This window comes from Cherax quadricarinatus, chromosome 79, assembly GCF_038502225.1.
Source record: "Cherax quadricarinatus isolate ZL_2023a chromosome 79, ASM3850222v1, whole genome shotgun sequence".
NCBI lineage: Eukaryota > Metazoa > Arthropoda > Malacostraca > Decapoda > Parastacidae > Cherax > Cherax quadricarinatus.
Window position 1 is genome coordinate 7,118,614 of NC_091370.1, and position 27,534 is coordinate 7,146,147.

The 27,534-nt window shown below is 36.5% G+C and overlaps 3 protein-coding genes across 3 annotated transcripts; all 3 read right to left on the reverse strand.

The window, feature by feature from the left end:
- Positions 1-3,193: 3,193 nt before the first annotated feature.
- Positions 3,194-4,115, reverse strand: LOC128702791 (neuropeptide-like protein 31). The gene is made up of 2 exons (XM_053797222.2): positions 4,080-4,115; positions 3,194-3,612 (listed from the first exon to the last, which is right to left on the reverse strand). The coding sequence occupies exons 1-2, from the start codon at positions 4,089-4,091 to the stop codon at positions 3,271-3,273; spliced, it is 354 nt and encodes a 117-aa protein (XP_053653197.2). The 5' UTR covers positions 4,092-4,115; the 3' UTR covers positions 3,194-3,270.
- Positions 4,116-21,261: 17,146 nt separating this feature from the next.
- On the reverse strand, positions 21,262-23,308 carry LOC138855042 (glycine-rich protein-like). The gene is made up of 2 exons (XM_070101793.1): positions 23,224-23,308; positions 21,262-21,722 (listed from the first exon to the last, which is right to left on the reverse strand). The coding sequence occupies exons 1-2, from the start codon at positions 23,233-23,235 to the stop codon at positions 21,345-21,347; spliced, it is 390 nt and encodes a 129-aa protein (XP_069957894.1). The 5' UTR covers positions 23,236-23,308; the 3' UTR covers positions 21,262-21,344.
- Positions 23,309-26,299: 2,991 nt separating this feature from the next.
- On the reverse strand, positions 26,300-27,372 carry LOC138855043 (glycine-rich protein-like). The gene is made up of 2 exons (XM_070101794.1): positions 27,324-27,372; positions 26,300-26,734 (listed from the first exon to the last, which is right to left on the reverse strand). Exons 1-2 carry the CDS (start codon positions 27,333-27,335, stop codon positions 26,384-26,386), a joined length of 363 nt encoding a protein of 120 aa, XP_069957895.1. The 5' UTR covers positions 27,336-27,372; the 3' UTR covers positions 26,300-26,383.
- Between the last annotated feature and the right edge of the window lie 162 nt (positions 27,373-27,534).

Here is a 27,534-nt window from a genome sequence, read left to right on the forward strand (position 1 = left end):
CTAGACCCGCCCATAAGCTCTCACTGTTCCTGCACACATTTTCAAGGACATTGACAACATTTTATGATCTCCATGTGTAAACCTTATCATCTCTCTCTCTCTCTCTCTCTCTTTATATATATATATATATATATATATATATATATATATATATATATATATATATATATATATATATATATATATATATGTATATATATATATATATATATATATATATATATATATATATATATATATATATATATATATATAATGTATATATATATATATATATCTATCTTTCCCTATTTCTCTCTCTCACTCTCTCTCTCTCTCTCTCTCTCTCTCTCTCTCTCTCTCTCTCTCTCTCTCTCTCTCTCTCTCTCTGTCTTTACTCAATGTTTTGCAACGTTATGATAAGGATCCCTAGGACTATTAACAAGTTATTTACAAGTTAATCATTCGTAACTTCATTGACATGCTAAAATCTGATACATACATCAGCTCATCAAAAGCATTTTGATTGTTATGAAACGTACAGGTAGGGAAAAGGGTGAAGTTGGAGGCATCTGTGGATCAGCATTTTCATTTGATCAACTGACTTTATCTCACTGACATCATACTGCTGTACGAATGTGTTCCATGCTCGAATCATCCTGGGGATAAATGATCTCAGATGAAGTGATGTTCTGGAGAAGGGTACAGCCAGAGTGAAGTTGCTACTTCTTGCCCGTCTTGTGATATCGAAGCTTGTTTCTTGTTATCCTCAAAGTGGATCCAAGTGTGGTACTTTGACAATATTGACCTTGTACATAACAGTAAGGCTCTGCTGAAATGATAGATCTATCAAGGATGGGTCCAGGCGAGAGATGAGACATCTTGCTCTGTAATCTACTCTGTCAAGCAGTCGCAGATGAGAGAGAAGGCAGGCAAACCAAGTAAGTGGAGCATACTCAAGGTGTGTGCGTACTTGTGTCTCATACAGGATCTTCCAACCCCTACTGTCAAGTAAAAGCGAGATACGGCGAAGTGCTGTAAGCTTCCTGGCTCCCTTGTTTGCAAGATTTACAACATGGTTCTTCATAGTCAGTTTGGAGTCAAATTTCACCCCAATGATATCAACCTCTTCCCCAGATACCAACACTATCCCATTCATACTTACTTCTTCACCGGCATTACCAACATGGTGCCTAGACACCATCATCATTTGTGTTTTCTCAGATGCAAATGTTACTTGCCATCTGTTTCCCTAAGCTGATAGAGCTCTGAGCTGGTGATTGATGTAGCTTAGAGCAGCTTCCATTTCTTCTCTTGGATAAGTGTCAGTGTACAGTGGTCTGCAGATGCAGGTGATTCTGCGATGGGATGAAGGTCATTGAAGAAGACTTTACATAACAATGGTCCAAGCACTCTTCCTTGTGGAACACTTGCCCCACTAAGACGCCTTGCTGATTCCGTTCCATTGAGAAGTACCCTTAGAGATCTATCATGAAAGTAATCACTGAGGAGACATAGCACAGAGCTTGCAATTCCCATAGCTTGCAGTTTTGCTAAAAGGCACTGGTGCCACACCCAGTCGAAAACACCAGCAATAACCAATGCTACTACACTACAGACTTTGGATTCATCCAGTGACTGACCTGCCTCAAGAGACAACCCAACATACTATAAACAATATGAACCTAGGGAACTAGGCTGAAAAATAATTTTTGAGCATCCACTGCCACGAGTGCCATCGCAGCATGAAACAAGCATAGCTCGCTAGGTTCATGTTGTTAGTAGGATCGATTACGGAGTGGATCACGTGCTACGTGCGTTGTGTTTTCTCTTGAGGCGGGACAATGTGTCGTGGAGTCGAACCCTGGCCTGCCGCATTTTTGTTAAATAATTCAGTACCACTTGTTTCGTGATTAGATTGATATGTACTGTATATATATATACATATATATATATATATATATATATATATGTATATATATATATATGTATATATGTATATATATATATATATATATATATATATATATATATATTTATATATATATATACATATATATATATATATATCTATATATATATATATATATATATATATATATATATATATATATATATATATATATATATATACATATAAATGTATATATATATATATATATATATATATATATATATATATATATATATATATATATATATATATCTATATATCTATATATATATATATATATATATATCTATATCTACATATATATATATATATATATCTATATATATATATATATATATATATATATATATATATATATATATATATATATATATATATATATATATATATATATATATATATATATATATATATATATATTGAATACTTAAATGCCTCAGGTCAATGAAGTCAGATAAACGTTGACTTTACTGACCTTCACTACTAATAGAGATAGTATAATTATTATTATTATTATTATTATTATTATTATTATTATTATTATTATTATTATTATTATTATAACTGGATCACTAAACATGTAAGGGTATACAGCACCTAGGAAATGGATGGCAATCAGAATTTATATAAGGAAATGGAGGGTAGCTGCAATTCCCTGGAGCTAGAGTCCCATACCAGTTGAAATGGTTTATTGCCAATGGAGAAAAAGTCCAAGTTGCAGAATCTCTAACTGGGACGCTTTGTAATCAAGTCATGACTTACCAAGAGTTTTATCTGTAACTTGTATCTTTGTATTGTATAAATGATAATATTCGATACTAACAAGTTGATGAATAAGGCACATGAGTAACACTCGGGTTTTTTTATTACCGATCCTTTTCTCCCTTCCCCACAGCAGGCTTTTTCGGTCTGATACTAACGAATATAACTCTGGCTGAGGGACTGTTCACCAAAAATCATGTCTACTGTCTCTAGTGTTATATTCGACTGAAGAAGCTCTCTGCAGGCAAAACTTGTCCTTTGTCATTATGCAGCTCTCTTACAAGCATCAAGTTACAAGTATTAGCAGTGTGGTAACTATAGTTAATTCTGCCGAGCTTCATCAACCACCTCATCCTTGTGGAAAGTAAAAATACTGAGGGTTATGTTAAGATTTTCTTTTCGCTACCAGGGACTTTATCATTTCACTTCATTATTTGATAACGTTCCTGGTTGTCGAGAAATCTTCTCAATTCGAGGATCTGATTTACATCACTCAAAATTAATACTTTTGCTCTGTATATTTATTTTAGTATTTTAAAAAAATGGTAATGTGGACAATTGATAAGAGGAGTAGTTTAGCCATAGTATCCATAGCTGCCATATCCTCGTCCGAAGCCTCCGAATCCGCGGCCGAATCCTCCAAACCCTCCAAAGCCGCCCAGGCCTCCATAGCCTCTCAAGTAACCAGGATCAGCTTCAGGCTCAGCAGCAGCCTCAGCAATAGGCTCAGCGCTCCTCTTTCCACGATATCCATAGCCTCCATATCCTCCTCTCAAGCCTCCAAAACCTCCAAAGCCTCCAAAGCCTCTTAAGCCACCAAAACCTCCGAAGCCTCCCCGGTAACCAGGCTCGGCATCTGGGGAAGGTGCAGCGTTTGTGGCAGCCAAGCAGAATGTGGCCAAGACGGCAACAGTGACCTGTTGGATTGACATGAACATTTACTTTATATCTTATTTTAATTATCTTTTAAGTACTAGTCTTTCGTGACGATAAGTTGTCAAATCACAGTGAAAAAAGCAGAGGAGTGTTTATAGAAAATATAATTACTTGGCCAAAAGTTACTTCTGCTTGTCAACATAGGTACATACACCTCACTTATTTATTTTAATATTTTTAAAGAGTTTCGCTTCCTTAAAAAGCCAGAGAAAAACAAATATGATTCACAACTGTAGTAATGACTGGTTTATACATAGAAATTAATTATGCTGAAAACATTGTCAATATTGACTAATGGATATAGCTCATGACAATATATTCTAAGTTGGCGTTAAGCCTATCCCTAACACAAATGTAGAAAAATGGTTCTTACTGTATACTTCCACTTAAAAAAATTAATTTTTTTATCTATTACTGGGAACTACTTGAGTTAGATGCTGTAACTTACCAGGGAGTTCATGGCTCAAGAGTATGTGACGAATGTGAGAAGCTGGAGAAAGGGCTTCCTTTTATATCACTTTGGAATAAGACCCGCCCACACTGTCACTGTTCCTGCATTTTCAAGGACATGACTTCAGCTCTCTCTCTCTCTCTCTCTCTCTCTCTCTCTCTCTCTCTCTCTCGTCTCTCTCTCTCTCTCTCTCTCTCTCTCTCTCTCTCTCTCTCTCTCTCTCTCTCTCTCTCTCTCTCTCTCTCTCTCTCTCTCTCTCTAATTTTTTTACACAGGGTTTGACAAGGTTAAGGATCCCTAGTTTCATTGACAAGCTATTTACAGGTTAAGGATTCCTAACTTTATTTACAAGCTAGAAGCTATTACCTACGTCAGCTCATTTGAAAGCATTTTTATTGTTATGAGACATACAAGTAGGGAACAGTATGAAGTTGGAGCCATCTGTGGGCCAGCATTTTCATCTGATCAACTGACGTTATCTCGTTGACATCATTATGCTGTACGAATATGTTCCATACTCGAGTCATCCTGGGTATATATGATCTCAGATGGAGTGATGTTCTTGAGAAGGGTACAGCCAGAGTGAAGTTGCTGCTTTCTGCCCATCTTGTGGTACAAAAGCTTGTTTCACGCTGTCCTCAAAGTGGATCCAAGTGTGGTACTTTGACAATATTGGCCTTGTACATAACAGTAAGGCCACCCATATCCCTCCTGTGTTGAAGGCTCTCCTGAAATGATAAATCTATCCAGGATGGGCCCAGGCAAGAGATAAGACCCCTTGCTCTGTTCTCCACTCTGTTAAGCAGTCACAGATGAGAGGGGAGGGCAGGCGAATCAAGAAAGTGGAGCATACTCAAGGCGTGAGCGTACTTGTGCCTCGTACAAGATCTTGCAAACCCTGCTGTCAAGCAGATGCGAGATACGGCAAAGTGCTGTAAGTTTCCTGTCTGCCATGCTTGCAAGATTTGCAACGTGGTTTTTCATGGTCCGTTTGGAGTCAAATTTCACCCCATGGATATCAACTTTTTCCCCAGGTGCCAACACTTTCCCATTCATCCTTACTACTGCACTGGCATTACCATCATGGTGCCTAGAGATCCTTATCATTTGTGTTTTCTCAGGTGCAAATGTTACTTGCCATCTATTTCCCCAAGCTGATATAACTCTGAGCTGGTGATTGATGTAGCTTAAAGCAGCTGCATTTCTTCTCTTGGATAAATGAATGTCAGTTTACAGTCGTCTGCTTATGCATGGGATTCTGGGATGAGATGAAGAAGGTCATTGAAGAGGCCCTGGTGCCACACCCGGTCGAAAGCACCAGCAATGTCAAGTGCTACCACAGACCTGACTTTGGATTCATCCAGTGACTGGTGCCACTTAGTTGCCTTGAGATTTTTGTCTCCAGGAACTTGCCAGTGATTGACAGGAGTGACACTGGTCTATAGTTGTTGATTTCTGCTCTGCTCTACTTTTTGTGAACAGGGACTACATTTTCCTCTTTCCACAGAGAAGGCCATGTACACTGTACTAGACAGTGCTGAAAGATGCTGGTTAGAAGTGCTGCTAGCTAGTCTGCACATCTTCTCAGCAATCTTGGGCTCAACTTGTCTGGGCCCACAGCCTTTTCTTGGTCAAGTGATTTGAGAAGGAAGTGCACCTTATTGTTACAGCTGCCAGTTTTGACACAGTTCTTGCAGCTAGCCAGGGAGGGTCCCTCGCTGGATCAGGAACTTGCATTTTGGTAGCAAAGTGTTCGGCAAAGAGGTCTGCTTTCTCTTGACTACTAGCAGAAGTGGTCCCATCCTGTCGATTTAGAGGTGGAATGAGTTCATCAGGCAGATAACCTTGTCTGTCCTTGACAAGGGACCACCAGGTATGGAGCATACCCTACCTGATACTAGCTTTCTTTTTCTATCCATCTCCCATTTAGCGATGGCCCACTTTTGAAGGTCACCATATGCCTACAGGCTTGCCTGTGCAAGTTCCTGTTATAAGTGGTAGGATGTCTCTTATACTTTCGCCATGCCTTGTACTTAGCAGTAGCAGTCTCTCTACAACGAAAGCCAAACCAAGTCTGATCTGTAGGCTTCGTTACATATTGCCGGTGAGGAATGTGTTCTTGTTGATTAAGGATGTGTCCAGTGAAGGCTTTCACTTGGTTGTCAATATCCCCATGGAGAAGAGCATTCCAATTGGTTGTGGCAAGCTCAGAGTATAGGGCTAGACAATTACCTCTTTCTCATAACCAGGTTGTGCGTGTGGACTCCTCACCTCGTTCTTTTGGGATGTTAAGTGTCGTAAAAACAGCCTTGTGGTCAGACGATCCAACGTAGCCGAGGGGTTGACAAGTGACTATACCTTCTGCTAGATCGCTCACTACTGGGTCAAAGGAGGAACCAGAGATGTGAGTAGGGAAATCAACAAAGTTTCTCATGTCAAATATTGCAAGAAGGTCATCAAAGTCCCTCTTTATAAGGTGTTGGTTGAGGTCACCAACAATTAAGACATGTTGACAGTTGTATTGTAGCAGAAGGGAGTCCACATTTTCCATTAGGAAGTTGATGGGATCTGCATGTTGCCACTGAGGTCTGTTCATTGCACATGATAGTACAGAGGTACTAGTGTTTATGCATAGCTTGAAGAACATTATTTCAAGATGAGTAGAGATGGCAACATCAATGTGCTGGGCATGTACACTTTTAGAGAGGCACACAGCAACACCTCCTCTTTGCCCTTGCCTGTCCCTTCTCATCCATGAAGTATAGCTAGCAATTCTTGCAAAATTTTCTGGAGTCCTGTCGTCCAAAAATGTTTCAACAACAGCTATCATGTCGGGACGTCGAGAGTTCACAAAACTGTGTGTGAGCTCTCCAACATTAATAATGAAATGTGTAATGTTGGTGTGAAGGCTTACTCAGTCCTGTAACAACTTCAGACAGTATTACCAAGGCTGGCTCCTCCTCAGGAAAATTAATGAATAGAAAAGGAAATAATAATTCACAAAGATAAACACTTTATTATTTAGTAATGCAAAGATAAAACATTGAAAGATGACTGTGTATCCTACTTGAAAGAAAAATGAAAAATGAAATTAAAAAATGACATTTAAATTCAACGCTAATATGTACAGTTATACTGGAGTGTCTGGTGGAGGTTGACACAGTCTTCTAGAAATTGTAGCCGTTACTGATGATGTGGGAGAGTCACAGGTGTTGGTGACAGCCCAACAACTAGTTCTTCACAGAGTCTATAGCCTTGAATAGTCAGTCCAGATGACAGGAACGCAGGTTCTTTACCACTTCGAAGATAAAAGGTAGTAGTCTGCGGTTTACTGTAAGTAATCAGGTAGGTAGATCAATAAGTGACGTCTTATGACCTTTTCAGTCCGTCTCCTTCAGCACTTCGTTAGTTGGCAGATGACCCGAGCTGTCATTCCAAGCTGGAAAGAGACACAGATTACCCACTGCTTAAGAAATCACTCTCCATGATAAATACTGTATTTAAAAGCAATGGTGATTATCTAAACATCTAACATGGAGATAAAGGCTGAAAGGACTAAGTTTATTATTGGTCAAAAGTGAGGCTTTCAACCAATATGTTCACTAGAATAGGAGCAGAAGCTTTTACTTACAGTTGTGCCGGGAGCTGTGAGTCAAGTGATTACTGTAAAGTAAAAGGACACAAGTGCAACTAATGTGACATTTTATTGTGGCAACGTTTCGCTCTCCAGGAGCTTTATCAAGCTTGATAAAGCTCCTGGAGAGCGAAACATTGCCACAATAAAATGTCACATTAGTTGTACTTGTGTCCTTTTACTTTACATACTGTCGGTAATTCTACCAACTTTATTACAAGTGATTACTGTTTGGTCTGAGCCCCACACGTCACCTTTCAGGATGGGGAAAAAATGGGGGAGGGGATAGCGGGAGCTAGACTGACTCTACCTTAACAAGCAGCCGGCAATCAAACTATCGTTGCCATATACTCGCTCGCTACTTCTATCTGTTGAACTTTTCCTTCACAGTTGGGCTACAGGATGCTGATAGACTGGCTCCTCATGATGTGGTCAGCTTGAGGTGGTGGGTGTGTAAGGCATGTAAGGTGCCTGTCCTCGAGAGAAGTAAGGCACTGAGGCAGCTGCAGGGATGTAAGTCTGTGGTCTTGTATAAGGTACAATACCATGTGCTGGGCTGAGATAGGAGTAGTTGAGTGGTTGTCGTGTGAGTGTATTCGCCAATTCAGAGATCTTGCTGGTTTGTTCTGAGAACAGGTCTCTAAACAGGTGGTCCTGTCTATCAACTTCCTTTTTCTTCCGACACTGGTCCTCCTCTCTCTCTCTCTCTCTCTCCATCCCTCTCTCTCTCTCTCTCTCTCTCTCTCTCTCTCTCTCTCTCTCTCTCTCTTTCTCTCTCTCTCTCTCTCTCTAAGTAAGTAAGTAAGTTTATTCAGGTATACACAAATACAGTTACATAGAATTATCATACATAGCAGCATATGTGTAGAGAACCTAGGATAACCCAAAAAAGTCAGACAGAGTGACTTATTTCCATTGGGGTCTCGGTCTCTCTCTCTCTCTCTCTCTCTCTCTCTCTCTCTCTCTCTCTCTCTCTCTCTCTCTCTCTTCCAAACCTGGGTTCGAACCCTGCTGACCGGGATCTTTCTCTTAATATACCTCAACATGTATCTGCCTGGTGCATTGATATAGTATCGCCTGTGATCATCACATACACAAGTGCAATGATATAGCTGGAAACCATTCCTAAGGCTCAGTGGTGTTCCCTGCAATAGAAAGAAACATTGCTTATTATCAGATTACCTAGCGTTATGAGGCATCTGTGGCTGAGTGATCTAAGGCATCATGTACTTAACTATGTTATCTTTCAAAGATACGTTCGAATCCTGCTGATCATTATATTTCTCTGTATATACCTCAAATTGTTCGTGCGTGTTTCATTTACCAAACTGTGACAGGCAAGGTTTCGACTCCACGACACATTGTCCCTCCTCAAGAGACAACATAATGTGCATGTCACTTTATCCACTCAGCTATCGATCCTACAAAGATCATGCACCCAGCAGAGTTAAGTGTTGTTCGTGTAGAAATAATGACATTATTATTATTATTATTATTATTATTATTATTATTATTATTATTATTATTATTATTATTATTATTATTATTATTATTATTATTATTATTAAAGAACAAAAAGTTTATTTAGATTATAATAACTAAATGAAGTTAACACATTTACTTATTTCTAGTCATGCCTAGCTGACATCAGTGACATACTACTACATAGAAATCCGCTTTTTATGCAGAGCATTTCCTGCAAAGTAAGTCAGTTTTGTCCCATGATGCGACCCACACCAGTCGTGGATTCACTTATCGGATTGCGCAGCGACAAAAATACATCTAGTTTGATTTCTTGCTCGGCATTTCTTTTAGAAATTCTGCACCCAACAAATTAGCCTTCATTCCTTTATCTCTCTCTTTCAACTTTTCTGTCTGCAGGATATTATTGTTATGCAACAATTGTCATGAATGTTCCAAGCATAATATCGTTAGAATTGAGTGATAGAGAATGAACGAGTGATTGGAGCAGAAGTACACCAGTTGATGAGTCTACCACCACCTCTATCCCAACCGTCTCCCTTCCATGACTTACTTGTGTCATTCTCACCAGTTTACTCAATCCTTATATTGTTTTTAGCATCATTATAATTACTACTGTTAGTATTATTATTGTTATTCTTATTATTGTTTTTGTAATTATTTTATTATAGTTTTCATTATTATTATTATTTGTAGTAGTAGTAGAAGTAGTAGTAGTAGTAGTAGTAGTAGTAGTAGTAGTAGTAGTAGTAGTAGTAGTAGTAGTAGTAGTAGTAGTAGTTGTAGTAGTAGTAGTATAGTAGTAGTAAAAGTAGTATGTTTTGTAGAGTTTTTATTTAATCCAACTTTATTCTCTTACTCTGTGTAACTATTTTCATTTAATTTTAACTGAAATAATTTTAATTGTAATAATTTTAACTACAATCTTTTTAATTATAATCATTTTAACTAAGACTTTTATTACTTATTTTCTGTTGTGATTGTATTTTTCACATATAGTGATAGTTGATTGTTCTTGGTCATTGACATTAATTTACACTTTATTAGCACCATTGTAAAAAAAAAAAAGTTTTATGCAATGATGAATCCATTTTAATTAATATATTTTTCTGCAGTTGAGAGTATTGAAAAGTATCGCTAAGTACTAGCAGTAATACAGTAACCAGTTTATTTAGTTTTTCTCTTTCATGACAATCTTGCAACTTAAAACACTTATTTTCTTTAGTTATGAACGTTAACAATTCTTCCTGTAATAACTTTCCCATAGATACAAAATTCGGTAAAAAATTCAGCTATTTACAACTTCCTGTTTGCCATTTACACATTGCATTCCTTTTTCAGATATCAAAGAAAAATAGGTATATTACATAGAAAAAAAAACTGACATGTAATACATCGTTTCTCCATTGGCTGTGTGGAACATTAGTGCAATGCAAATTAGTGTTTATTCAACCCAGGAAGAAATTTGGTAAAAATGGAAACTAATGAGATTTTTAAGGAGCGATTTCTTCAGTAAAGTTAATTAAGGTCGAGCATTATTAATACTTCAGTCAGGAATTTTATGTGAAAATATTATTCAGTAAAAAATCAGACATTGCTCCAATAAAATCTTGATACAATCAATACTAGAATTTCTGATTTTATAAAATGAAGGAGTTTTTACTAGACAGGCCTGAAAGGAACGTGTTGTTTATAAGTATCGTGTTGTAAATTTTTTTCTTGAAGTTTCCATATATCATGGAGAGCCATTACATTATTTTGGTCATCATATATACAATCTGGAATGTTTCAACACTTGGAGGATCTGAGTTACAACAATAAAAATAAATATTTTTGCTCTGTATGTTTATTTTTGTATTTTTTTAAAAAAATGGTAAAGAGAACTGAGAGTGGACAGTTGATAACAGAAATAGTTTATCCATAGTATCCATAGCTGCCATACCCTCGTCCGAAGCCTCCGAAGCCTCCGAAGCCGCGGCCGAATCCTCCAAAACCTCCAAAGCCACCCAGGCCTCCATAGCCTCTCAAGTAACCAGGATCAGCTTCAGGCTCAGCAGCAGCCTCAGCGACAGGCTCAGCGCTCCTCTTTCCACGATATCCATAGCCTCCATATCCTCCCCTGAAGCCTCCAAAGCCTCCGAAGCCTCTATGGCCTCCAAAGCCTCCGAAGCCTCTATGGCCTCCAAAGCCTCCGAAACCTCCGAAACCTCCTAGGTAACCAGGCTCGGCATCTGGGGAAGGTGCAGCGCTTGTGGTAGCTACAGAATGTGGCCAAGACGGCTACAATGACCTGTTGGATTGACATTAATATTTATTTTAAATATTGACATAAATATTTATTTTAAAACTTATTATGGCAGTAATGTTTTAATTACTAGTCCTTAGTAAGGACAACTTACCAACTCATAGTACAAAAAGCAGAGGAGTGTTTTGTAGATTACTTATTAGGTAAAGAGTTACTACGGCTTTTCAAAATAGGTACATATACCTCACTCTTTCAGGTCAATATTTTTAAAGTAATATATTATATCAAAAGTTCAATGAAAATCAAATAGAATATCTAGCCAGGGGAATGACTGGTCTATACACAAATGTTTATACATATATATATAAATATATATATATATATATATATATATATATATATATATATATATATATATATATATATATATATATATATATATATATATATATATATATAAATATATATATTTATATATATATATATATATATATATATATATATATATATATATATATATATATATATATATATATATATATATATATATATATATATATATATATATATATATATATATATACATACATATATATATATATATATATATATATATATATATATATATATATATATATATATATATATATATATATATATATATATATATATATATATATATACAGGAATATAATTGAATCTTGTTTCATAAAAAGCAGTTTTGACAATAATATGAATATTTCATTTGTTTTATATAAATTAGATCCATTTATAATTAATAGAATTTGGGTAGAATTTAATAATACACTGGACAAATAAATAGCTTGGGGGTGAGTTTTGCAAAGGACCTGTCCAAGTTGGCTCGCCACGCGTCACGTGTTTAACCGTTGTGGGATCTGATAGTGAGGTGCTGGCCGACCCCTTATATAGCTTCCTTGGATGCTTCACTTTCATAGTTCCTTGATAATGTGAGTAGTCACGAAAGCGCTTGGAATTTCTATTCTTTCAGAGTGGTTGTTTTGCATATTTTGAAATCACCTGTTTACTGTGATCTTATTGTATATATATATATATATATATATATATATATATATATATATATATATATATATATATATCTATATATATATATATATATATATATATATATATATGCAAGGAATTCACTGAGCATGCGAAATATACAAACACTGATCTCTGGTTGAAGGAGACTCGGACCTACGAACCTTAGGACAAGGTACGCAGTGCTTTACCAATCTACCCACACTGGACCAATGCTTGGCGTGTAGCATGAGCTACACGTTTGATCCAAGGCAGCCAGCTTTCAGGGAGAAGGCTTACAGCTTTTCATCTCATCCCCTGCATGCATCAGCCTGTGTATATTTCTCATGCTCTCTGAATTCCTTTGCATTGTTCAAATCTCTAGTCAGCCAGAGATCAGTGTTTGATATATATATATATATATATATATATATATATATATATATATATATATATATATATATATATATATATATATATATATATATATATATATATATATATATATATATATATATACATATATATATATATGTATATATATATATATACATATATATATATGTATATATATATATATATATATATATATATATATATATATATATATATATATATATATATATATATATATATATATATATGCATAGTATGAAATTCCAGTCCTTCGTGACTACTACATTGTCAATGTGAGTAGTCACGAAACGCTTCAAATTTCACTACTCTTTCAGTGTTATTTTTGCATATTTTAAAATCAACTGTTTACTGTGATCTTATTGCATATATATATATATATATATATATATATATATATATATATATATATATATATATATATATATATATATATATATATATATATATATATCTTGAATACTTAAATGCCTCTGACTTTAATTGTAGGGTCTTTTTAGAAAAGGATTCAATGTGTGTTGTTGGTTAAGTTCAAACTTAACGCAGATTTAGACAATTTTTACCTGAAATAAATCTTAATACATTTAACAATGGTGAGCATCAAGCACTTTGAGTGTGAGAAAATGTAACTTACCAGGGAGTTCATGGCTCAGACGGATCTGCGTATCGACTGTGAGAAGCTGAAGGTACGGCGTCCTTTTATACCACACACGAGCTAGACCCGCCCACATGCTGTCACTGTACCTCTATATATTGAAGGACATTGACAACTTTTTATGATCTCCATGCGTTAACGCTATCCTCTCTCTCTCTCTCTCTCTCTCTCTCTCTCTCTCTCTCTTTTTTTTTTTTTTTTTTTTTTTTTTTTTTTTTTTTTTTTTTTACTACATGGTTTGACAAGGTTAAGGATCCCTAGGTTTATTGACAAGCTATTTACAGGTTAAGGATTCCTAACTTTATTGACAAGCTAAGAGCTGTTACCTACATCAGCTCATTTGAAAGCATTTTTATTGTTATGAGACATACAAGTAGGGAACAGGATGAAGTTGGAGCCATCTGTGGGCCAGCATTTTCATTTGTTCAACTGACGTTATCTCGTTGACATCATTATGCTGCATTATCTCTCTCTTTCTCTTTCTCTCTCTTTCTCTTTCTCTCTCTTTCTCTTTCTCTCTCTCTCTCTCTCTCTCTCTCTCTCTCTCTCTCTCTCTCTCTCTCTCTCTCTCTCTCAATCTCTGTCTCTCTGTCTCTCTGTCTATCTCTCTCTCTTTTTTTTACATAGGCTTTGACAAGGTTAGGTTAAGGATCCCTAGCTTTATTGACAAGCTATTTACAAGTTAAGGATTCCCAACTTTATTGACAAGCTAGGAGCTGTTACCTACATTAGCTCATTCGAAAGCATTTTTAGAGTTATGAAACATACAAGTAGGGAACAGGATGAAGATGGAGCCATCTGTGGGCCAGCATTTTCCTCTGATCAACTGACTTTATCTCGCTGACATCATAATACTGAACGAATGTGTTCCAGACTCGAGTCATCCTGGGGATAAATGATCTTAGATGAAGTGATGTTCTGGAGAAGGGTAGAGCCAGAACTAAGTTGCTGCTTTCTTCCCGTCTTGTAGTATAGAAACTTGCCTCACGCTCTCCTCGAAATGGATCCAAGTGTGGAACTACTACAATATTGCCCTTGTACATAAGAGTAAGGCCACCCACATCCCACCTGTATTGAAGGCTCTGCTGAAATGACAGATCTATCCAGAATTGGTCAAAGCGAGAGATGAGACGTCTTGCTCTGCTCTCTACTCTGTCAAGCAGTCGCAGATGAGAAGGGGGGCAAGCGAACCAAGAAAGTGGAGCATACTCAAGGCGTGAGCGTACTTGTGCCTCATACAAGATCTTGCAAACCCTGCTGTCAAGCAGATGCGAGATACGGCGAAGTGCTGTAAGTTTCCTGTCTGCCATGCTTGCAAGATTTGCAACGTGGTTTTTCATGGTCCGTTTGGAGTCAAATTTCACCCCATGGATATCAACTTTTTCCCCAGGTGCCAACACTCTCCCATTCATCCTTACTACTGCACTGGCATTACCATCATGGTGCCTAGAGATCCTTATCATTTGTGTTTTCTCAGGTGCAAATGTTACTTGCCATCTATTTCCCCAAGTTGATATAACTCTGAGCTGGTGATTGATGTAGCTTAGAGCAGCTGCATTTCTTCTCTTGGATAAATGAATGTCAGTTTACAGTCGTCTGCTGATGCATGGGATTCTGGGATGAGATGAAGAACGTCATTGAAGAGGCCCTGGTGCCACACCCGGTCGAAACCACCAGCAATGTCAAGTGCTACCACAGACCTGACTTTGGATTCATCCAGTGACTGGTGCCACTTAGTTGCCTTGAGATTTTTGTCTCCAGGAACTTGCCAGTGATTGACAGGAGTGACACTGGTCTATAGTTGTTGATTTCTGCTCTGCTCTACTTTTTGTGAACAGGGACTACATTTTCCTCTTTCCACAGAGAAGGCCATGTACACTGTACTAGACAGTGCTGAAAGATGCTGGTTAGAAGTGCTGCTAGCTGGTCTGCACATCTTCTCAGCAATCTTGGGCTCAACTTGTCTGGGCCCACAGCCTTTTCTTGGTCAAGTGATTTAAGAAGGAAGTGCACCTTATTGTTACAGCTGCCAGTTTTGACACAGTTCTTGCAGCTAGCCAAGGAGGGTCCCTCGCTGGATCAGGAACTTGCATTTTGGTAGCAAAGTGTTCGGCAAAGAGGTCTGCTTTCTCTTGACTACTAGCAGAAGTGGTCCCATCCTGTCGAGTTAGAGGTGGAATGAGTTCATCAGGCAGATAACCTTGTCTGTCCTTGACAAGGGACCACCAGGTATGGAGCATACCCTACCTGATACTAGCTTTCTTTTTCTATCCATCTCCCATTTAGCGATGGCCCATTCACGAAGGTCACCATATGCCTACAGGCTTGCCTGTGCAAGTTCCTGTTATAGGTGGTAGGATGTCTCTTATACTTTCGCCATGCCTTGTACTAGCAGTAGCAGCCTCTCTACAACGAAAGCCAAACCAAGGCTGATCTGTGGCTTCTGTTTCATATTGCCGGTGAGGAATGTGTTCTTGTTGATTAAGGATGTGTCCAGTGAAGGCTTTCACTTGGTTGTCAATATCCCCATGGAGAAGAGCATTCCAATTTGTGGTGGCAAGCTCAGAGTATAGGGCTAGACAATTACCTCTTTCTCATAACCAGGTTGTGCGTGTGGACTCCTCACCTCGTTCTTTTGGGATCTTAAGTGTCGTAAAAACAGCCTTGTGGTCAGACGATCCAACGTAGCCGAGGGGTTGACAAGTGACTATACATTCTGTTTGATTGCTCACTACTGGGTCAAAGGAGGAACCAGAGATGTGAGTAGGGAAATCAACAAAGTTTCTCATGTCAAATATTGCAAGAAGGTCATCAAAGTCCCTCTTTATAAGGTGTTGGTTGAGGTCACCAACAATTAAGACATGTTGACAGTTGTATTGTAGCAGAAGGGAGTCCACATTTTCCATTAGGAAGTTGATGGGATCTGCATGTTGCCACTGAGGTCTGTTCATTGCACATGATAGTACAGTAACTAGTGCTTATGCATAGCTTGAAGAACATTATTTCAAGATGAGTAGAGATGGCAACATCAATGTGCTGGGCATGTACACTTTTAGAGAGGTACACAGCAACACCTCCTCTTTGCCCTTGCCTGTCCCTTCTCATCCATGAAGTATAGCTAGCAATTCTTGCAAAATTTTCTGGAGTCCTGTCGTCCAAAAATGTTTCAACAACAGCTATCATGTCGGGACGTCGAGTTTTCACAAAACTGTGTGTGAGCTCTCCAACATTAATAATGAAATGTGTAATGTTGGTGTGAAGGCTTACTCAGCCCTGTAACAACTTCAGACAGTATTACCAAGGCTGGCTCCTCCTCAGGAAAATTAATGAATAGAAAAGGAAATAATAATTCACAAAGATAAACACTTTATTATTTAGTAATGCAAAGATAAAACATTGAAAGATGACTGTGTATCCTACTTGAAAGAAAAATGAAAAATTAAATTAAAAAATGACATTTAAATTCAACGCTAATATGTACAGTTATACTGGAGTGTCTGGTGGAGGTTGACACTGTCTTCTAGAAATTGTAGCCGTTACTGATGATGTGGGAGAGTCACAGGTGTTGGTGACAGCCCAACGACTAGTTCTTCACAGAGTCTATAGCCTTGAATAGTCAGTCCAGATGGCAGGAACGCAGGTTCTTTACCACTTCGAAGATAAAAGGTAGTCGTCTGCGGTTTACTGTAAGTAATCAGGTAGGTAGATCAATAAGTGACGTCTCATGACCTTTTCAGTCCGTCTCCTTCAGCACTTCGTTAGTTGGCAGATGACCCAAGCTGTCATTCCAAGCTGGAAATAGACACAGATTACCCACTGCTTAAGAAATCACTCTCCATCATAAATACTGTATTTAAAAGCAATGGTGATTATCTAAACATCTAACATGGAGATAAAGGCTGAAAGGACTAAGTTTATTATTGGTCAAAAGTGAGGCTTTCAACCAATATGTTCACTAGAATAGGAGCAGAGGCTTTTACTTACAGTTGTGCCAGGAGCTGTGAATCAAGTGATTACTGTAAAGTAAAGGACAGTGTGCAACAATGTGACATTTATTGAGGCAACTTCGCCTTTCTCCAGAGCTTTATCAAGCTTGATAAAGCTCCTGGAGAGCGAAACATTGCCACAATAAAATGTCACATTAGTTGTACTTGTGTCCTTTTACTTTACATACTGTCGGTAATTCTACCAACTTTATTACAAGTGATTACTGCTTGGTCTGAGCCCCACACGTCACCTTTCAGGATGGGGAAAAATGGGGGGAGGGGATAGCGGGAGCTAGACTGACTCTACCTTAACAAGCAGCCGGCAATCAAACTATCGTTGCCATATACTGCTCGCCACTTCTATCTGTTGAACTTTTCCTTCACAGTTGGCCTACAGGATGCTGATAGACTGGCTCCTCATGATGTGGTCAGCTTGAGGTGGTGGGTGTGTAAGGCATGTAAGGTGCCTGTCCTCGAGAGAAGTAAGGCACTGAGGCAGCTGCAGAGATGTAAGTCTGTGGTCTTGTATAAGGTACAATACCATCTGCTGGGCTGAGATAGGAGTAGTTGAGTGGTTGTCGTGTGAGTGTATTCGCCAATTCAGAGATCTTGCTGGTTTGTTCTGAGAACAGGTCTCTAAACAGGTGGTCCTGTCTATCAACTTCCTTTTTCTTCCGACACTGGTCCTCCTCTCTCTCTCTCTCTCTCTCTCCATCCCTCTCTCTCTCTCTCTCTCTCTCTCTCTCTCTCTCTCTCTCTCTCTCTCTCTCTCTCTCTCTCTCTCTCTCTCTCTCTCTCTCTCTCTCTCTTTCTCTCTCTCTCTAAGTAAGTAAGTAAGTTTATTCAGGTATACTCAAATACAGTTACATAGAATTATCATACATAGCAGCATATGTGTAGAGAACCTAGGATAACCCTAAAAAGTCAGACAGAGTGACTTATTTCCATTGGTGTCTCTCTCTCTCTCTCTCTCTCTCTCTCTCTCTCTCTCTCTCTCTCTCTCTCTCTCTCTCTCTCTCTCTCTCTCTCTCTCTCTCTCTCTCTCTCTCTCTCTCTCTCTCTCTCTCTCTCTCTCTCTCTCTCTCTCTCTCTCTCTCTCTCTCTCTCTCTCTCTCTCTTTCTCTCTCTCTCTCTCCCTTAATATACAGATATATATTCTATTTTCCAAACCTGGGTTCGAACCCTGCTGACCGGGATCTTTCTCTTAATATACCTCAACAAGTATCTGCCTGGTGCATTGATATAGTATCGCCTGTGATCATCACATACACGAGTGCAATGATATAGCTGGAAACCATTCCTAAGGCTCAGTGGTGTTCCCCTGCAATAGAAAGAAACATTGCTTATTATCAGATTACCTAGCGTTATGAGGCATCTGTGGCTGAGTGATCTAAGGCATCATGTACTGAACTATGTTATCTTTCAAAGATACGTTCGAATCCTGCTGATCATTATATTTCTCTGTATATACCTCAAATTGTTCGTGCGTGTTTCATTTACCAAACTATGACAGGCAAGGTTTCGACTCCACGACACATTGTCCCGCCTCAAGCAGCAGCATAATGTACATGTCACCTTATCCACTCAGCCATCTATCCTACAAAGATCACGCAACCACCAAAGCTAGGTGTTGTTCGTGATCTGAGGACACTCGAGGCAGTAGTATGTTCAAGAATTAATTTCAGCCTCCTCCTGTTTGAATACCCGCCTCCACAAGCAGTCTATACAGCAATGAAAACACGAAACATCTCGTTTTGAATCATTTACCAAACTGCGGCAGGCCAGGTCTCGACCCCAACGACACATTGTCCCTCCTCAAGAGACAAAATAAAGTGCATGTCACTTTATCCACTCAGCTATCGATCCTACAAAGATCACGCACCCAGCAGAGTTAAGTGTTGTTCGTGTAGAAATAATGACATTATTATTATTATTATTATTATTATTATTATTATTATTATTATTATTATTATTATTATTATTAAAGAATATAAAGTTTATTTAGATTATAATAACTAAATGAAGTTAACACTTTTACTTATTTCTAATCATGCCTAGCTGACATCAGTGACATACTACTACATAGAAATCCACTTTTTATGCAGAGCATTTCCAGCAAAGTAAGTCAGTTTTGTCCCATGATGCGACCCACACCAGTCGTGGATTCACTTATCGGATTGCGCAGCGACAAAAATACATCTAGTTTGATTTCTTTCTGGGCATTTCTTTTAGAAATTCCGCACCCAACAAATTAGCCTTCATTCCTTTATCTCTCTCTTTCAACTTTTCTGTCTGCAGGATATTATTGTTATGCAACAATTGTCATGAATGCTCCAAGCATAATATCGTTAGAATTGAGTGATAGAGAATGAACGAGCGATTGGAGCAGAAGTACACCAGTTGATGAGTCTACCACCACCTCTATCCCAACCGTCTCCCTTCCATGGCTTACTTGTGTCATTCTCACCAGTTTACTCAATCATTATATTGTTTTTAGCATCATTATAATTACTACTGTTAGTATTATTATTGTTATTCTTATTATTGTTTTTGTAATTATTTTATGATAGTTTTCATTATTATTATTATTTGTAGTAGTAGTAGAAGTAGTAGTAGTAGTAGTAGTAGTAGTAGTAGTAGTAGTAGTAGTAGTAGTAGTAGTAGTAGTAGTTGTAGTAGTAGTAGTATAGTAGTAGTAAAAGTAGTATGTTTTGTAGAGTTTTTATTTAATCCAACTTTATTCTCTTACTCTGTGTAACTATTTTCATTTAATTTTAACTGCAATAATTTTAATTGTAATAATTTTAACTACAATCTTTTTAATTATAATCATTTTAACTAAGAATTTTATTACTTATTTTCTGTTCTGATTGTATTTTTCACATACAGTGATAGTTGATTGTTCTTGGTCATTGACATTAATTTACACTTTATTAGCACCATTGTAAAAAAAAAAAAGTTTTGTGCAATGATGAATCCATTTTAATTAATATTTTTTTCTGCAGTTGAGAGTATTAAAAAGTATCGCTAAGTACTAGCAGTAATACAGTAACCAGTTTATTTAGTTTTTCTCTTTCATGACAATCTTGCAACTTAAAACACTTATTTTCTTTAGTTATGAACGTTAACAATTCTTCCTGTAATAACTTTCCCATAGATACAAAATTCGGTAAAAAATTCAGCTATTTACAACTTCCTGTTTGCCATTTACACATTGCATTCCTTTTTCAGATATCAAAGAAAAATAGGTATATTACATAGAAAAAAAACTGACATGTAATACATCGTTTCTCCACTGGCTGTGTGGAACATTAGTGCAATGCAAATTAGTGTTTATTCAACCCAGGAAGAAATTTGGTAAAAATGGAAACTAATGAGATTTTTAAGGAGCGATTTCTTCAGTAAAGTTAATTAAGGTCGAGCATTAATAATACTTCAGTCAGGAATTTTATGTGAAAATATATTCTTGGAGTAAAAAATCAGACATTGCTCCAATAAAATCTTGATACAATCAATACTAGAATTTCTGATTTTATAAAATGAAGGAGTTTTTACTAGACAGGCCTGAAAGGAACGTGTTGTTTATAAGTATCGTGTTGTAAATTTTTTTCTTGAAGTTTCCATATATCATGGAGAGCCATTACATTATTTTGGTCATCATATATACAATCTGGAATGTTTCAACACTTGGAGGATCTGAGTTACAACAATAAAAATAAATATTTTTGCTCTGTATGTTTATTTTTGTATTTTTTAAAAAAATGGTAAAGAGAACTGAGAGTGGACAGTTGATAACAGAAATAGTTTATCCATAGTATCCATAGCTGCCATACCCTCGTCCGAAGCCTCCGAAGCCTCCGAAGCCGCGGCCGAATCCTCCAAAACCTCCAAAGCCACCCAGGCCTCCATAGCCTCTCAAGTAACCAGGATCAGCTTCAGGCTCAGCAGCAGCCTCAGCGACAGGCTCAGCGCTCCTCTTTCCACGATATCCATAGCCTCCATATCCTCCCCTGAAGCCTCCAAAGCCTCCGAAGCCTCTATGGCCTCCAAAGCCTCCGAAGCCTCTATGGCCTCCAAAGCCTCCGAAACCTCCGAAACCTCCTAGGTAACCAGGCTCGGCATCTGGGGAAGGTGCAGCGCTTGTGGTAGCCAAGCAGAATGTGGCCAAGACGGCTACAATGACCTGTTGGATTGACATTAATATTTATTTTAAATATTGACATAAATATTTATTTTAAAACTTATTATGGCAGTAATGTTTTAATTACTAGTCCTTAGTAAGGACAACTTACCAACTCATAGTACAAAAAGCAGAGGAGTGTTTTGTAGATTACTTATTAGGTAAAGAGTTACTACGGCTTTTCATAATAGGTACATATACCTCACTCTTTCAGGTCAATATTTTTAAAGTAATATATTTTATCAAAAGTTCAATGAAAATCAAATAGAATATCTAGCCAGGGGAATGACTGGTCTATACACAAATGTTTATATATATATATATATATATATATATATATATATATATATATATATATATATATATATATATATATATATATATATATATATAATATATATATATATATATATATATATATATATATACATACATATATATATATATATATATATATATATATATATATATATATATATATATATATATATATATATATATATATATATATATATATATATATATATATATGCAAGGTTAGAGCATGAATTCAGAGTATGCTGATAACACAAACACTGATCTCTGGTTGAAGGAGACTCGGACCTACGAACCTTAGGACAAGGTACGCAGTGCTTTACCAATCTACCCACACTGGACCAATACCTTGGCGTGTAGCATGAGCTACACGTTTGATCCAAGGCAGCCAGCTTTCAGGGAGAAGGCTTACAGCTTTTCATCTCATCCCCTGCATGCATCAGCCTGTGTATATTTCTCATGCTCTCGCGAATTCCTTGCATTGTTCAAATCTCTAGTCAGCCAGAGATCAGTGTTTGTATATATATAAATATATATATATATATATATATATATATATATATATATATATATATATATATATATATATATATATATATATATATATATATATGTATATATATATATATATATATATATATATATATATATATATATATATATATATATATATATATATATATATAGCAAAACAACCACTGAAAGAGTAGTGAAATTCCAAGCGCATTCTGTGACTACTCACATTGTCAATGTGAGTCATAAACGCAAACGCTTGAATTTCACTACTCTTTCACAGTGGAATTGTTTTGCATATTTTAAAATCAACTATTTACTGTGATCTTATTGCATATATATATATATATATATATATATATATATATATATATATATATATATATATATATATATATATATATATATATATATATATATATATATATATATATATATATATATATATATATATATATATATATATATATATATATATATATATATATATATATATATCTTGAATACTTAAATGCCTCTGACTTTAATTGTAGGGTCTTTTTAGAAAGGATTCAATGTGTGTTGGCCTTAAGTTCAAACTTAACGCAGATTTAGACAATTTTTACCTGAAATAAATCTTAATACATTTAACAATGGTGAGCATCAAGCACTTTGAGTGTAAGAAAATGTAACTTACCAGGGAGTTCATGGCTCAGACGGATCTGCGTATGGACTGTGAGAAGCTGAAGGTACGGCGTCCTTTTATACCACACACGAGCTAGACCCGCCCACATGCTGTCACTGTACCTCTATATATTGAAGGACATTGACAACTTTTTATGATCTCCATGCGTTAACGCTATCCTCTCTCTCTCTCTCTCTCTCTCTCTCTCTCTCTCTCTCTCTCTCTCTCTCTCTCTCTCTCTCTCTCTCTCTCTCTCTCTCTCTCTCTCTCTCTCTCTCTCTCTCTCTCTCTCTCTCTCTCTCTCTCTCTTTCTCTCTCTCTCTGTCTCTCTCTCTCTCTCTCTCTCTCTCTCTCTCTCTCTCTCTCTCTCTCTCTCTCTCTCTCTCTCTCTCTCTCTCTCTCTCTCTCTCTCTCTCTCTCTCTCTCTCTCTTTCTCTCTCTCTCTCTCCCTTAATATACAGATATATATTCTATTTTTCAAACCTGGGTTCGAACCCTGCTGACCGGGATCTTTCTCTTAATATACCTCAACATGTATCTGCCTGGTGCATTGATATAGTATCGCCTGTGATCATCACATACACGAGTGCAATGATGTAGCTGGAAACCATTCCTAAGGCTCAGTGGTGCTCCCCTGCAATAGAAAGAAACATTGCTTATTATCAGATTACCTAGCGTTATGTGGTATCTGTGGCTGAGTGATCTAAGGCATCATGTACTGAACTATGTTATCTTTCAAAGATACGTTCGAATCCTGCTGATCATTATATTTCTCTGTATATACCTCAAATTGTCCGTGCATGTTTCATTTACCAAACTGTGACAGGCAAGGTTTCGACTCCACGACACATTGTCCCTCCTCAAGCAGCACCATAATGTACATGTCACCTTATCCACTCAGCCATCTATCCTACAAAGATCACGCAACCACCAGAGCTAGGTGTTGTTCGTGATCTGAGGACACTCGAGGCAGTAGTATGTTCAAGAATTAATTTCAGCCTCCTCCTGTTTGAATACCCGCCTCCACAAGCAGTCTATACAGCAATGAAAACACGAAACATCTCGTTTTGAATCATTTACCTAACTGCGGCAGGCCAGGTTTCGACCCCCACGACACATTGTCCCTCCTCAAGAGACAACATAATGTGCATGTCACTTTATCCACTCAGCTATCGATCCTACAAAGATCACGCACCCAGCAGAGTTAAGTGTTGTTCGTGTAGAAATAATGACATTATTATTATTATTATTATTATTATTATTATTATTATTATTATTATTATTATTATTATTATTATGATTATTATTATTATTATTATTAAAGAACATAAAGTTTATTTAGATTATAATAACTAAATGAAGTTAACACTTTTACTTATTTCTAATCATGCCTAGCTGACATCAGTGACATACTACTACATAGAAATCCGCTTTTTATGCAGAGCATTTCCTGCAAAGTAAGTCAGTTTTGTCCCATGATGCGACCCACACCAGTCGTGGATTCACTTATCGGATTGCGCAGCGACAAAAATACATCTAGTTTGATTTCTTTCTGGGCATTTCTTTTAGAAATTCCGCACCCAACAAATTAGCCTTCATTCCTTTATCTCTCTCTTTCAACTTTTCTGTCTGCAGGATATTATTGTTATGCAACAATTGTCATGAATGCTCCAAGCATAATATCGTTAGAATTGAGTGATAGAGAATGAACGAGTGATTGGAGCAGAAGTACACCAGTTGATGAGTCTACCACCGCCTCTATCCCAACCGTCTCCCTTCCATGACTTACTTGTGTCATTCTCACCAGTTTACTCAATCATTATATTGTTTTTAGCATCATTATAATTACTACTGTTAGTATTATTATTGTTATTCTTATTATTGTTTTTGTAATTATTTTATTATAGTTTTCATTATTATTATTATTTGTAGTAGTAGTAGAAGTACTAGTAGTAGTAGTAGTAGTAGTAGTAGTAGTAGTAGTAGTAGTAGTAGTTGTATTAGTAGTAGTATAGTAGTAGTAAAAGTAGTATGTTTTTAGAGTTTTTATTTAATCCAATTTTATTCTCTTACTCTGTGTAACTATTTTCATTTAATTTTAACTGCAATAATTTTAATTGTAATAATTTTAACTACAATCTTTTTAATTATAATAATTTTAACTAAGACTCTTATTACTTATTTTCTGTTCTGATTGTATTTTTCACATACAGTGATAGTTGATTGTTCTTGGTCATTGACATTAATTTACACTTTATTAGCACCATTGTAAAAAAAAAAAAAAAAAAAAAAAAAAAAAAAAAAAAAAAAAAAAAAAGTTTTATGCAATGATGAATCCATTTTAATTAATATTTTTTTCTGCAGTTGAGAGTATTGAAAAGTATCGCTAAGTACTAGCAGTAATACAGTAACCAGTTTATTTAGTTTTTCTCTTTCATGACAATCTTGCAACTTAAAACACTTATTTTCTTTAGTTATGAAAGTTAACAATTCTTCCTGTAATAACTTTCCCATAGATACAAAATTCGGTAAAAAATTCAGCTATTTACAACTTTCTGTTTGCCATTTACACATTGCATTCCTTTTTCAGATATCAAAGAAAAATAGGTATATTACATAGAAAAAAAACGGACATGTAATACATCGTTTCTCCATTGGCTGTGTGGAACATTAGTGCAATGCAAATTAGTGTTTATTCAACCCAGGAAGAAATTTGGTAAAAATGGAAACTAATGAGATTTTTAAGGAGCGATTTCTTCAGTAAAGTTAATTAAGGTCGAGAATTAATAATACTTCAGTCAGGAATTTTATGTGAAAATATATTCTTGGATTAAAAATCAGACATTGCTCCAATAAAATCTTGATACAATCAATACTAGAATTTCTGATTTTATAAAATGAAGGAGTTTTTACTAGACAGGCCTGAAAGGAACGTGTTGTTTATAAGTATCGTGTTGTAAATTTTTTTTTTTTTTTCTTGAAGTTTCCATATATCATGGAGAGCCATTACATTATTTTGGTCATCATATATACAATCTGGAATGTTTCAACACTTGGAGGATCTGAGTTACAACAATAAAAATAAATATTTTTGCTCTGTATGTTTATTTTTGTATTTTTTAAAAAAAATGGTAAAGAGAACTGAGAGTGGACAGTTGATAACAGAAATAGTTTATCCATAGTATCCATAGCTGCCATATCCTCGTCCGAAGCCTCCGAAGCCTCCGAAGCCGCGGCCGAATCCTCCAAAACCTCCAAAGCCGCCCAGGCCTCCATAGCCTCTCAAGTAACCAGGATCAGCTTCAGGCTCAGCAGCAGCCTCAGCAACAGGCTCAGCGCTCCTCTTTCCACGATATCCATACCCTCCATATCCTCCCCTAAAGCCTCCAAAGCCTCCGAAGCCTCTATGGCCTCCAAAGCCTCCAAAACCTCCGAAACCTCCTAGGTAACCAGGCTCGGCATCTGGGGAAGGTGCAGCGCTTGTGGTAGCCAAGCAGAATGTGGCCAAGACGGCAACAATGACCTGTTGGATTGACATAAATATTTATTTTAAATATTGAAATAAATATTTATTTTAAAATTTATTATTGTAGTAATATTTTAAGTACTAGTCCTTAGTAAGGACAACTTACCAACTCATAGTACAAAAAGCAGAGGAGTGTTTTGTAGATTACTTATTGGGTAAAGAGTTATCACCGCTTTTCAACATAGGTACATATACCTCACTCACTTAGGTTAATATCTTTTAAGTATTACATTTTATCAAAAGGTCAATGAAAATCAAATAGAATATCTTACTAGAGGAATGACTGGTCTATACACAGAAGTTATTATATATATATATATATATATATATATATATATATATATATATATATATATATATATATATATATATATATATATATATATATAGATAGATAGATAGATAGATAGTGAAAACTTAAATGCCTCTGACTTTAGTTGAAGGGTCTTATTATTAAGGATTCCATCTGTGTTTGCCTTAAGTTCAAATTTAACACAGATTTAGACAATTTTTTCCTGAAGTATAACTTAATGCATTTAACAACGGTGAGCATGGAGCACTTTGAGCGTAAGAAAGTGTAACTTACCAGAGAGTTCATGGCTCAGACGGATCTGCGTATCGACTGTGAGAAGCTGAAGGTACGGCGTCCTTTTATACCACACACGAGCTAGACCCGCCCAAATGTTGCCACTGTTCCTGTTTACATTAAAGGACATTGACAACTTTTTTATGATCTCCATGCGTAAACACTATCATCTCTCTCTCTCTCTCTCTCTCTCTCTCTCTCTCTCTCTCTC